This window comes from Lupinus angustifolius, chromosome LG03, assembly GCF_001865875.1.
Source record: "Lupinus angustifolius cultivar Tanjil chromosome LG03, LupAngTanjil_v1.0, whole genome shotgun sequence".
NCBI lineage: Eukaryota > Viridiplantae > Streptophyta > Magnoliopsida > Fabales > Fabaceae > Lupinus > Lupinus angustifolius.
This window is the reverse complement of record NC_032011.1, coordinates 5,172,369-5,184,235: the sequence shown is the minus strand read 5'-3', so window position 1 is coordinate 5,184,235 and position 11,867 is coordinate 5,172,369. Positions and strand designations below refer to the sequence as shown.

The following is an 11,867-nucleotide window of genomic DNA, read 5'->3' as shown; positions in this document are numbered from 1 at the left end:
TTGGTCCTCAACCCAGTTCATCTCATAGAAATCACTGTCATATCATCCCTCCATCAGGCTTAGAATACTATTCAATCTTTTACTCTCTTCATTGACATTTTGTAGTGGGTGAGTCACAATCCAATAGTAAAATTGTTTGATTTGTGACTCGAAGTCATGAGTTCAAATCCCATAAATAATCTTTGATTGTAATGATAAAGTTGTTTATATTTACTCTCCTCAAACCCCATTATAGGTGATAGTTTCGTACACTTTTTATTGACATTTGATGGTGTAGTAACCTAACTATAGAATCATATACAAATGTTTAACTCCATCAAGTGATTGCCCTTACTGTTTTTTCCTACCGCATAGAGACTCCTCACAGCTTTTCCCACATTCAATAAGTTCAACTTTTGATATACAGTAATGACAATTCATGTGGATTGGAGCTGCCGCAGTATATGAAGCAAGTGGAAACTATATATAACAAACAGGAAAATGAAATCTAATATTTCCAATCAATATTTGATGTAGAATCCATCTATAATCTCGATTCATTTCTTTAGAGAAGCTAATATCATTCCACAACATTTGAAGGTGGAAGGAGATTTTTGTTTTGTTTTCGTACAAAAATCAACCATAATGTAGATTCAAGCTTTTGTAAGTTCTGTCTAATTTGAAGAGCGTGTTATATTTGCAACAAGGAGACCATGAGAGGTTATCTCATTAACTAATAACACTGTTTATTTCTTACAATCCTGATTCAATGTGCATATTCCTCAAAGAAGGACTAAATGAGTACAACAATTATTTTCACGGTTTTCTTTATAGTATATACACGTGAAAACATACTATACCTATAAGCTATTGAATAAATGCCAGTCAATAATTGCTGAGTGACATTAATGGCAACAGAATTCTAAAACAAAGACACAATAAATCCTAAAAATAAGGCAAAGAATAAAACCATGATTGGTGATTGATATCTTGATATATGTGACCAGACACCTACCTTGTGTTCACAGCTGCACAAAGAACTTCTCTCCTGCCACTGTGTTGTTGAGGAATCTGATAACTCCAGTGATGTAATTATATTATGCATCCTCTCTTGAAATGCTTTCTGTTCATCAATTAAAGCATAACTCCCAGTTGAAGACCTTTCGCCGTCCCTATCCGCCGGAAAGTGAGCATCCAGTGCTGCAAATAGCTGTGCACGAATGTCACTCATGGTTGAAAGCACCTTTGCTGTTGATAATTTGCCACAAGATGCAAACCTCTGTTTTAGACCACAGGAGAAAATTTATTTAATGTTTTTTGAATTGGTCAAGAGAAATAAAGGTAGAAAGAAACCGATAAGGTGCACATGCTCAACCTGCATTACTGACAAAACCTCCTCAAAGCTGTATTTGAAGTTTTCCACAGATTCAGATGACCTTAAGGGCAAAACTTGAATTGTTTGTGTTTCTTGTTGATGTTCAGCTCTCTCATCCATTAATTGCTTGCTTAATGCTTCATCTGAATGTTTTCTCTGGATTCATGTGCATCAACACAAATCCATGCAAAGTACACAGAACACATTATAAGAAAAGAGATCAAAAGAAAAAGGCAATATACATAGCATCAAGCTCATGAAGCTTGTGAATGGAATAGAGTGGTATTGAATTCAATCCCTATAAGAAGCAAGCACGAGATAGTATTTTATGAATGTTCAAATGCGCATAATGTTAGAAACTATGCATTATATCTCAATGTCAGAAGCACAAAATGAATTCAAAATATTGAGAAACCAAGCAGGAATATTGTACAAGAGAGCAAACTAGATATGTATAATTCTCATCATCATAATCGTAATTAATAATTTAATACTAGACACAGTACCCCTTTATAAACATGGTCTCAAGTCAGACAAATTTTTCAGATGATATTCTGGCTTAATCAAAAGTTTATAGATGTCAAATTTCATTTTGACCAAGGGAGGAGAGTAATAGTATATCATATACTGACCTCTAGTTCATTTATCTTCGCATTAGCAAGTTCCAGTTGCCTCCTCAAATCCTGAACCTCTTGTTCATACTTTCCAATTTCACTTTTACAACCCTGATAAGCATAAGCCAAATGAAAAGCCGAACAACAAAAGGCCTGAATAGATGATCATGCTAAGGTGAGCTTATAATGGTTAAATACCATTTGGTGTAAATGGCAATGTGAAATCAACAAGAATAGCTCAACAAAAGAAAAAAAATGTCATCATCAACATAGGGAACAAACAACCTAATATCCATGCATTCCAACACTTATTCTTTTAACTTTGTCAGGAACATGTGGATGGATGCAAAAAAATAGCAACCCAAGACATATAAGAAAATTGCTTCAGTGTATATATATTATATATTTACATATATATGAACTCACATGAGTTGTATCACTTGGGAATGATTGAAATTTTCGAGCAGGAGTAGCTTGAAGTGAATCAAGGTCTGCAACATAACCATTGTTCATTCTCAACCACATATCTTCATCAGCCACATTGTTGAAGGCATGTGGAGGAGGACTGCAATCTGGCAATGCCATATACTTTGATCGCTTGACCACAAAAGCACTGGGAGCTTTCTTTATACCGGGAGATTTAAAAATATCTTCTTGAGATGTACTATTACTCCCACTGCACTCTTCTGAAAAACTGTGCCTTGGAGATCCCTGTCTCTAATATTACAGAAAGTTATTGCAACAACAAAATGAACAACAAATATCAGGAAAAAAATGACTGGGAAGGTCAATCAAGTTTACTATAAAGCAGCCCAAAACAGAGCATTTTCCAGGGGGAAAAACATGGCCATACAAATTGAAACACATTAGGATCCAATTATAGCAGATAAATGAAAAACATCCCTTGCAAAAACTTATTAGCCATAAACAGGTTTTTTCTGGCAATATTATTTCGTTCACTCATGAGGTGCACCTGAATGTCGTTCGCCTCACAGTCTGAGAGAGCTATAGAACTGGAACTTTCAATCTTCATCTGGTTCTCCCGAATCCATTGGTCACGTGACTTCCTCTCCTCTTCCAGTTCCATTTCAAGCTTCCCACGCTCCAATTCATACTAATCAGAGGAATATCAACATATTATTAATATAAAAAGATAAATAGAGTTCATTTAATACTTTATCATGAACATAATGGCTAAGTCTGCAGAGTGCAGACAAACTCCAAAGGTAAAACTTGCCTTGAGCAAATCATTGCGGAGTTTAAGAACCTCTTGCTCGAGCACCTCAGCATGGGATCCCTTTATAGAAATTTTCATTATGTTAGATTGTCTGAAGTGAATGCAAAAATGATCATCAGAAAACGATTACCTCAAGTTTCTTACGTAGTTCTTCTATCTCTAACTGTTGCCGCTTTAACAAGGCTGCATCTGTCAATATCTGAAAAATTCTTACCATCAGGAAACAGATTTGCCTAGAAAATGCTAGACATGGAATACCAGCATGCAAATGGAGGCAAATCATATTTGCATATAGCTGGGAAGAACTGAAGCTTCACTATTAAAAACGTAGAGAGAATACTAGGCTTAATCCATTTTTCTTTTCACTATTTGGCCTGAGTAAACTGTAAGACAATTCTCATGGTTCATAGTCCAACATCTATCCTCCAATAGTTAGTTTTAGTTGCACAGAAATTAGAATATTCCTTCACGTGATTCATCAGGCACAGGGAAACATAATGCTTTAGAGTTTAGACTGCATATATTGTGACAGGAACATGGCAATTTTTACCTAATAGTGTGTATGGATTACTTTAGCAAATCTTCAAATTTGTGTATATTTAAGAAAACAATTCACTATCTTAAAAGATAATATGCAAGCTCTGTATGATATGCATTGTGGAAATTGATGGGTCACTGAAAGTGTAAACATTTCACACAGACACCCGTAAAACATAGACAAGTAATTCTGGTGTAGACCATAGTGAAAATCAAGGGGGGAAAATTAAATGGTATCAAACATCCAACTCGAAGACCAGAAAATTAAGGTGACAAGATAGTAAATTTGATGTGCAGAAAACACAGACCTCATTCACTTGAGCACAATTTGTGATGTGTTTGGCTCTACTGGCAAACTGAAGAGTTCCCTTTGTTTCTTCAATGTGAATCTAAACGGATTGGAAAATATGGGCTATTAAAATTACAAGTTAATCGCCAAACATGAAAAGAGTAATACAAAACTAAAACAACAGCATCTACCTCTTCTGGTGCTACGGTACAAATGATGGATGTTTTGGCATTACCGCCAAGAGCAGGTTGGAGTATACGGGTTAATTTACTATCACGATATGGAATATGACTGCCACAAAAACGAAATTTAAGGTATTAAAATACAGTATAGGAGGCAGGGGAAAATGAATTTCATTTTAATGCACTTCTGTATAAGTTTTTTTATACTATCATCCAGCCATGAATTATCATGTCATTAAAGATGTGACTTTCATAACAATAACCTCAAAAACTAAGCATAATAATATATGATTAGTAAATGATGAAACTAAACTAAAATAAATATACCTTTGCTTTGAACCATCACTTAGTTTGTTAATAACATTTCCCAAAATCATCAAGCTCTTGTTAATAGATTTTCCTTCTTTCAAACGAACACCATCAGCTCCAGTCTTGGCAATCCTTTCAGAGCCAGCTAGATCCACTAAATTCTAATTTCAGAAGCTCAAAAATAAGTATGAAGTTCACTTGCAGGAAATTCTTAAAAGATGAAAAAAGTAGTAATACATACCAATACTGAAACACGAACTATATCCCTAATTGAAGAATCATTAGAGGAATCGGAATCCTTCCCTTTGCTTTCAATCACCTGCATATTTGATTAAAAAGCATATAATTTAGTATTTTTACAAGGACAGGTATTTTGTAAAACACATGCATCACAAACAAAACAAATTTTTTAAAGGTCTACCATTCTGAATATTGTATGTGATCTGCTACTCTTAACATTCATGTTTGTCTCACCAAAGTGTCTGTTAACTGTAAGAACATCAAGGACATTTTTTCACTTAATTATAGCAAGTACATTCCAACTTGAAGGAAAATTCTAACAGAAAGGTAGAACTACAAACCTTCTCCAGCATTAATGAGATTTAACACTTGTTCAGCATTATTGACAATTTCCTCTCTGAGACCTGCAACAAACACTCCACGCTAAAGAAAAACAATAGTAAAATCAGTACATCTATTACCTATACATGTATAGAGTTACAATGACATATTAACTATAATTAAGAATTGAATGGCAGCTAGCCAACCTCCAAATTCTCATGAATTTGCAACTTCTGATTCTCAACTGCAAGAAGATCATTGATTTCTTCATTATAGATCTCCATGTATGAAACTCGAATCAGAAACTCTCGATCAGACATCTGAGAATCAAAGTGGTTAAACCAAACATCAGCATTGCGGTAATAAGCACTAGGCAGTCTATTAAAACAACTCATATTAGCAGTACCTACCCTCTCAATTTTTGAAAATACATCTTTAACAGCTCGAGGAATTACTCCTGGATCGGTTTCAGAACCATTCATGGTGAAGGTTTTGCCACTACTAGTCTGCCCATAAGCAAATGCAGTTCCTGACCACATGATAATCTCAATAATCAACACTAATGTCCAAATGTATCTGAAAAGGAGCCACTGCAAATAAATCCTACTACACTCACACTCGTAACATGCTTCATAATTCGAAAACTACTTATAACAGGTAGGTGGGAGCATCACGCAGTGGTACCTATTTACTCAAGGAGTATAATACTATTACGTAAAGGTTCATATTAAGGCATTGTTCAACTCATTATAAAATTTACCACTTGCATATTAGAATAATAGGGCTTGTAGGGGAGGATTGTTCAAGTTATTTTAAAAGATTGTTTACTCATTTGTTTGGCTTGTATGATAGACGATATCAGACTTTCAAACTACGAATCACAAACGTGGCCGCAATATTGCGGTTGCAATGACCGCCACAACCGCATCACACCACAATTGCAGTGTGATACCGAATTACAATGATGTGACTGCAATGCAACCGCATGAGACTACATTTGAGCCACATCAGGCTGCAACATAACCGCATCAGCCGCATCAGACTACATTGATATCAAAAATATTTTTTTCTCACAAAATAATTCATACTGTAGGCCGCAATCTGCATCGTAACAGGTCGCAGTGACAGCAAGCAATCACATACCGCAACTGCAATTTAAAACACCGGATGATACACAAGATCAATTTAAAACACTGGAGCGTGAAGTTTGCAGGATAGGCTATACTAATATATTTGAGTACCGGAGTTCAACTTAATATAAAAAATTCGGTCCTGAAGGATTGCTCAAATCATTATAAGTAGTTCTTTACTCGCATACTGATCTAAAACTTAACACTGCCAAAGCTAAGCCTATGAGGTACCGTTTTGTCTGCTTTATTTAAATCTTAATTTCAATTGTTATAGAAATGATTAAGCACTAGCAATATATGGAACTAAAAAGTAAAATGGAATTTCAACAATATGAATCAGAATCATACCATTAAAGCCGTCGAGCGCAGCTTGAATGATATCCTCAGTGAGGAGATTGTAAACACTAGCATTTGTGCTACTTTTGTCAAATATATGATCTGAAATTAACGAAAAATTTAAAACAAAACATAAGATTTTCCTTCTTTCAAACGAACACCATCAGCTCCAGTCTTGGCAATCCTTTCAGAGCCAGCTAGATCCACTAAATTCTAATTTCAGAAGCTCAAAAATAAGTATGAAGTTCACTTGCAGGAAATTCTTAAAAGATGAAAAAAGTAGTAATACATACCAATACTGAAACACGAACTATATCCCTAATTGAAGAATCATTAGAGGAATCGGAATCCTTCCCTTTGCTTTCAATCACCTGCATATTTGATTAAAAAGCATATAATTTAGTATTTTTACAAGGACAGGTATTTTGTAAAACACATGCATCACAAACAAAACAAATTTTTTAAAGGTCTACCATTCTGAATATTGTATGTGATCTGCTACTCTTAACATTCATGTTTGTCTCACCAAAGTGTCTGTTAACTGTAAGAACATCAAGGACATTTTTTCACTTAATTATAGCAAGTACATTCCAACTTGAAGGAAAATTCTAACAGAAAGGTAGAACTACAAACCTTCTCCAGCATTAATGAGATTTAACACTTGTTCAGCATTATTGACAATTTCCTCTCTGAGACCTGCAACAAACACTCCACGCTAAAGAAAAACAATAGTAAAATCAGTACATCTATTACCTATACATGTATAGAGTTACAATGACATATTAACTATAATTAAGAATTGAATGGCAGCTAGCCAACCTCCAAATTCTCATGAATTTGCAACTTCTGATTCTCAACTGCAAGAAGATCATTGATTTCTTCATTATAGATCTCCATGTATGAAACTCGAATCAGAAACTCTCGATCAGACATCTGAGAATCAAAGTGGTTAAACCAAACATCAGCATTGCGGTAATAAGCACTAGGCAGTCTATTAAAACAACTCATATTAGCAGTACCTACCCTCTCAATTTTTGAAAATACATCTTTAACAGCTCGAGGAATTACTCCTGGATCGGTTTCAGAACCATTCATGGTGAAGGTTTTGCCACTACTAGTCTGCCCATAAGCAAATGCAGTTCCTGACCACATGATAATCTCAATAATCAACACTAATGTCCAAATGTATCTGAAAAGGAGCCACTGCAAATAAATCCTACTACACTCACACTCGTAACATGCTTCATAATTCGAAAACTACTTATAACAGGTAGGTGGGAGCATCACGCAGTGGTACCTATTTACTCAAGGAGTATAATACTATTACGTAAAGGTTCATATTAAGGCATTGTTCAACTCATTATAAAATTTACCACTTGCATATTAGAATAATAGGGCTTGTAGGGGAGGATTGTTCAAGTTATTTTAAAAGATTGTTTACTCATTTGTTTGGCTTGTATGATAGACGATATCAGACTTTCAAACTACGAATCACAAACGTGGCCGCAATATTGCGGTTGCAATGACCGCCACAACCGCATCACACCACAATTGCAGTGTGATACCGAATTACAATGATGTGACTGCAATGCAACCGCATGAGACTACATTTGAGCCACATCAGGCTGCAACATAACCGCATCAGCCGCATCAGACTACATTGATATCAAAAATATTTTTTTCTCACAAAATAATTCATACTGTAGGCCGCAATCTGCATCGTAACAGGTCGCAGTGACAGCAAGCAATCACATACCGCAACTGCAATTTAAAACACCGGATGATACACAAGATCAATTTAAAACACTGGAGCGTGAAGTTTGCAGGATAGGCTATACTAATATATTTGAGTACCGGAGTTCAACTTAATATAAAAAATTCGGTCCTGAAGGATTGCTCAAATCATTATAAGTAGTTCTTTACTCGCATACTGATCTAAAACTTAACACTGCCAAAGCTAAGCCTATGAGGTACCGTTTTGTCTGCTTTATTTAAATCTTAATTTCAATTGTTATAGAAATGATTAAGCACTAGCAATATATGGAACTAAAAAGTAAAATGGAATTTCAACAATATGAATCAGAATCATACCATTAAAGCCGTCGAGCGCAGCTTGAATGATATCCTCAGTGAGGAGATTGTAAACACTAGCATTTGTGCTACTTTTGTCAAATATATGATCTGAAATTAACGAAAAATTTAAAACAAAACATAAAATAATAAATAATATAAAATTTGAATCGTGAAATGAAATTGAAGATGATAAGAATAGGAATAATTTACCAAAAGCATAAACAGAACCGGAGAGGGGTGAGCCGTGAGTTTTGTGAAGAGAGATGCGATTTTCTTCGATCTTCCAGAAGCTTCCATTGAATGAAGCTTCGGAGATTGAAGGGCGAACTCGAATTGCGACGCAGATTTTCTCCATTTTGCTACTTCTCTGATAGGCGGGCTTTGCTTCAAGTTGCAACGTTTTTTGCTAGATTTGAATTTTTGTTTATCGACGGAAATACCCTTATTTGTTTTTCTAGTTCAAACATGGTGGGCTTGGGCTCTGAGGATGAATTTGGAAAGTAGTTTGAGTTTTTTGGAATGAGCATGAATGGGCTTGTTTGATAGTATTGGGTTGAAGTTTTCATATTATATGGTATGGACCAATGTATTTCTATTTTTTTTCTCTGAATAAAATATCCTATAATAAGGAGAAATAAATAGATTACTAATGAACAAAGATATATTGTTATAGATTTTGTCTTATATATTGTTCCATGTAAAAAAGAACATGTCATATTAATTGAAAATTTTAAATTTTTATTATTATTATTATTTTTGCTTCATTATTATTATTATTATTTTTGCTTCATTATTATTATTAGTGTTACATATTGTATGAGATATGATATGGTATAACAAATATACTACTCAAATGACACCACTTATAATTCATCCCACCCATTAAGATTTACATCCCACATTTTTTTTAATAAAAAATCTTAAAATTTCCTTTCTCTTTTTTCTCCTTACTTTCACACATTTTCCACTTCTCCCATTAAGTTTTGAAAAAGCTTGAGGTTTGTAGATTTAGGTGGGGTGGGATAAGAAAGATAATAAAGTAGGAAATGGTAAAGCATGAAGAAATATGTGAGGTAAAGCATGAAGAAGAAATTAGTTTTGGCATTTTAGTTTTTTTTATTAAAAATTGGGATGTGAATCTTAATGGGCCATGGTGAATCTTAAGTCCCCTCTTTTATCTTTTTTTTATATTTTCTTAGAAGTCCTAAAACATAAGGTAGAGAACCATATTGAAGGAGAAACACAATAAGGAGTAAGACTTGCAGTAGTCTCTCCCACTACCTGCCACCATCGTACCACCGTAGTGCCGTTCTACAACGACCACACCGACTTGGGGCAGCCAATCATACTTCAAACCAGAAACTGTGTCATGCCATGTTTTATTCCATTAACTTTATCAACAAGTCGTTGATCTAGTAATCCAAAGTATTGGTTCAGTGGTGTAAAATCTCACTAAATCCTCAGATAGAAAAAATTAAGGATTCAATTATTGAAAACGACAATTATTGGATGGAGAATCACTCACTCCAAAATCTTAAAAATCCATCAACTTTGAAATTAAGCATGGCTGCATGGCACAATTTTTTTTTTTGCTGTCTAGTCATTCCATCTTCAATAACAAATCAAACACAGAATCCAGGTATGTCGACAGATATAGAAACACATAACAATATAGTTAGACTTTTCTCTAGTACCGGAAGGACAAATAATATGTAAAATCAGAGGAAAAGTAACTAAAAAGTAAGTGTAAAAATTGTATTTATTTCTCCAATAATTAAGAGTATCCCTACTCATTAGAGCATACAAGAAAATAAGATAAATAATTAAGTTGTGAGAAAGAAAAGTAACTAAAAGTAACACGTATAAAAGTAGAAAAACGAACGAGGACGAGGTACAATGGTTGGGCAAAGCTAGACCTTAGATATTATATAAGGCTAAAGGTTGTGTTTCAATATTTAATAATGATATTTACTAAGAAGTTAATCATAATATTATGAAGGAGATTATTCTTTAACTAAATATTACTGATACTTTGAGACACGTAAGACTGATTGTGATATCATAATAAGTCTAGGCTAAAATTTTCTGGACCATAAAAAAAGTAATATTAAGTGAAACATATTGGTTAATTTCAAAACATATGTCACTTTCATATTATAAGAAGATTTATTTTTTAAGATGATATAGCATTTTTCGTAGTATAATAGTCTAACAATTAGATGAAGAAGGAAAATAAGAAATAGGCTGATAAAATAATTAGAAATGATTTATGACTAAATATGTCAGCCTATCCATAAATTTAACTTAATAAAAAAAACGATGTAGTGAGTATTTAACGTAAAACCCACAATGTCTATTCTCTGCCCCTCTCCTAGAAAAAATTGCCAGTAAAATAAATAATTTGTTTGATCATGCAGTCAACTTAGCTTTATGCGAAAATATTGACAATTTGACTAGTATTATATTTGTTTGTATATCATTTATGGACTAAATTATTTTTCCACACATCAAGTGAAGGAAGCATATAATAAGTAGATTGGATATCATGACTCAACACCATAAAACATTAGGTTTATGGGTTTACTTATATATATATAATCTTCAACTCATTAATTTCTATACACCATGAGACTTCTTTTTCACACTTGAAATACACAACATCTCTCTAAATTGTGAGTTACTCTCTTTCTGAGTATCGAATACACTAGAGTTCAGTTCTTTATTTGCTTGTATCGTTGTTGGCTTATCATCAACAAAACACATCACCTTACTTCTCTCCAAGAAGACTTTCGACACAATGATCATACATGAATCTATCTATCGACCCATTTGCCGCTCCAATACTCTGTTGAACCGGTCAATCAATTGGCTTTGATATTATTTGTTGATAGTTCTTTATCCATGGGCTAAATTGTTCTTTCATGTATTAATTGAAATGAACTTATAATTAGGTTTGCCATCACATTTTGATCCAAAACCTTAAGACATTAGATTTTTGAGTTTATCTACTTATATGTTCTTCAACTATTCACTTTTACACGATGTGGTACTTCTTCTTCATACATGGAATACACAACAATATTACATACAGAAATTCTACTTTTATTAATGCAAATAATAAGGTAATATGAAAGAGAACCAATCTGTAACACAAATAGTAACATATAGTATAAAAAAATGCAATGTCTTACCCATTAGTAGTAGAAAGAAAAGGAAGGTTGGGCCGCAAATAAATAATTAACAAT

The 11,867-nt window shown here is 33.8% G+C and overlaps 2 protein-coding genes across 2 annotated transcripts; both read right to left on the bottom strand.

Annotated features, from left to right (window-relative positions):
- Positions 858 to 6,662, bottom strand: LOC109343226 (kinesin-like protein KIN-7N). Its single transcript, XM_019581422.1, has 16 exons — positions 6,562 to 6,662; positions 5,494 to 5,612; positions 5,290 to 5,403; positions 5,104 to 5,185; positions 4,944 to 5,011; positions 4,764 to 4,841; positions 4,541 to 4,683; positions 4,223 to 4,322; positions 4,051 to 4,131; positions 3,336 to 3,404; positions 3,206 to 3,265; positions 2,942 to 3,082; positions 2,395 to 2,685; positions 1,987 to 2,079; positions 1,355 to 1,510; positions 858 to 1,258 (listed from the first exon to the last, which is right to left on the bottom strand). The coding sequence occupies exons 2-16, from the start codon at positions 5,563 to 5,565 to the stop codon at positions 902 to 904; spliced, it is 1,905 nt and encodes a 634-aa protein (XP_019436967.1). The 5' UTR covers positions 5,566 to 5,612; positions 6,562 to 6,662; the 3' UTR covers positions 858 to 901.
- On the bottom strand, positions 6,670 to 9,066 carry LOC109342291 (kinesin-like protein KIN-7N). The gene is made up of 8 exons (XM_019580304.1): positions 8,833 to 9,066; positions 8,641 to 8,730; positions 7,573 to 7,691; positions 7,369 to 7,482; positions 7,183 to 7,264; positions 7,023 to 7,090; positions 6,843 to 6,920; positions 6,670 to 6,762 (listed from the first exon to the last, which is right to left on the bottom strand). The coding sequence occupies exons 1-8, from the start codon at positions 8,975 to 8,977 to the stop codon at positions 6,670 to 6,672; spliced, it is 789 nt and encodes a 262-aa protein (XP_019435849.1). The 5' UTR covers positions 8,978 to 9,066.

Coding starts and splice junctions, on each gene's coding strand:
- LOC109343226 (XM_019581422.1), bottom strand. CDS start 5,565: ATGAATGGTTCTGAAACCGATCCAGGAGTAATTCCTCGAGCTGTTAAA. Junction 5,404..5,493: donor TATTTTCAAAAATTGAGAGG/GTAGGTACTGCT, acceptor TTTGATTCTCAG/ATGTCTGATCGAGAGTTTCT. Junction 1,511..1,986: donor CGAAGATAAATGAACTAGAG/GTCAGTATATGA, acceptor ACATGAATCCAG/AGAAAACATTCAGATGAAGC.
- LOC109342291 (XM_019580304.1), bottom strand. CDS start 8,977: ATGGAGAAAATCTGCGTCGCAATTCGAGTTCGCCCTTCAATCTCCGAA. Junction 7,692..8,640: donor TGCGCTCGACGGCTTTAATG/GTATGATTCTGA, acceptor TCATGTGGTCAG/GAACTGCATTTGCTTATGGG. Junction 7,091..7,182: donor TCTCATTAATGCTGGAGAAG/GTTTGTAGTTCT, acceptor ATGTTCTTACAG/TTAACAGACACTTTGGTGAG.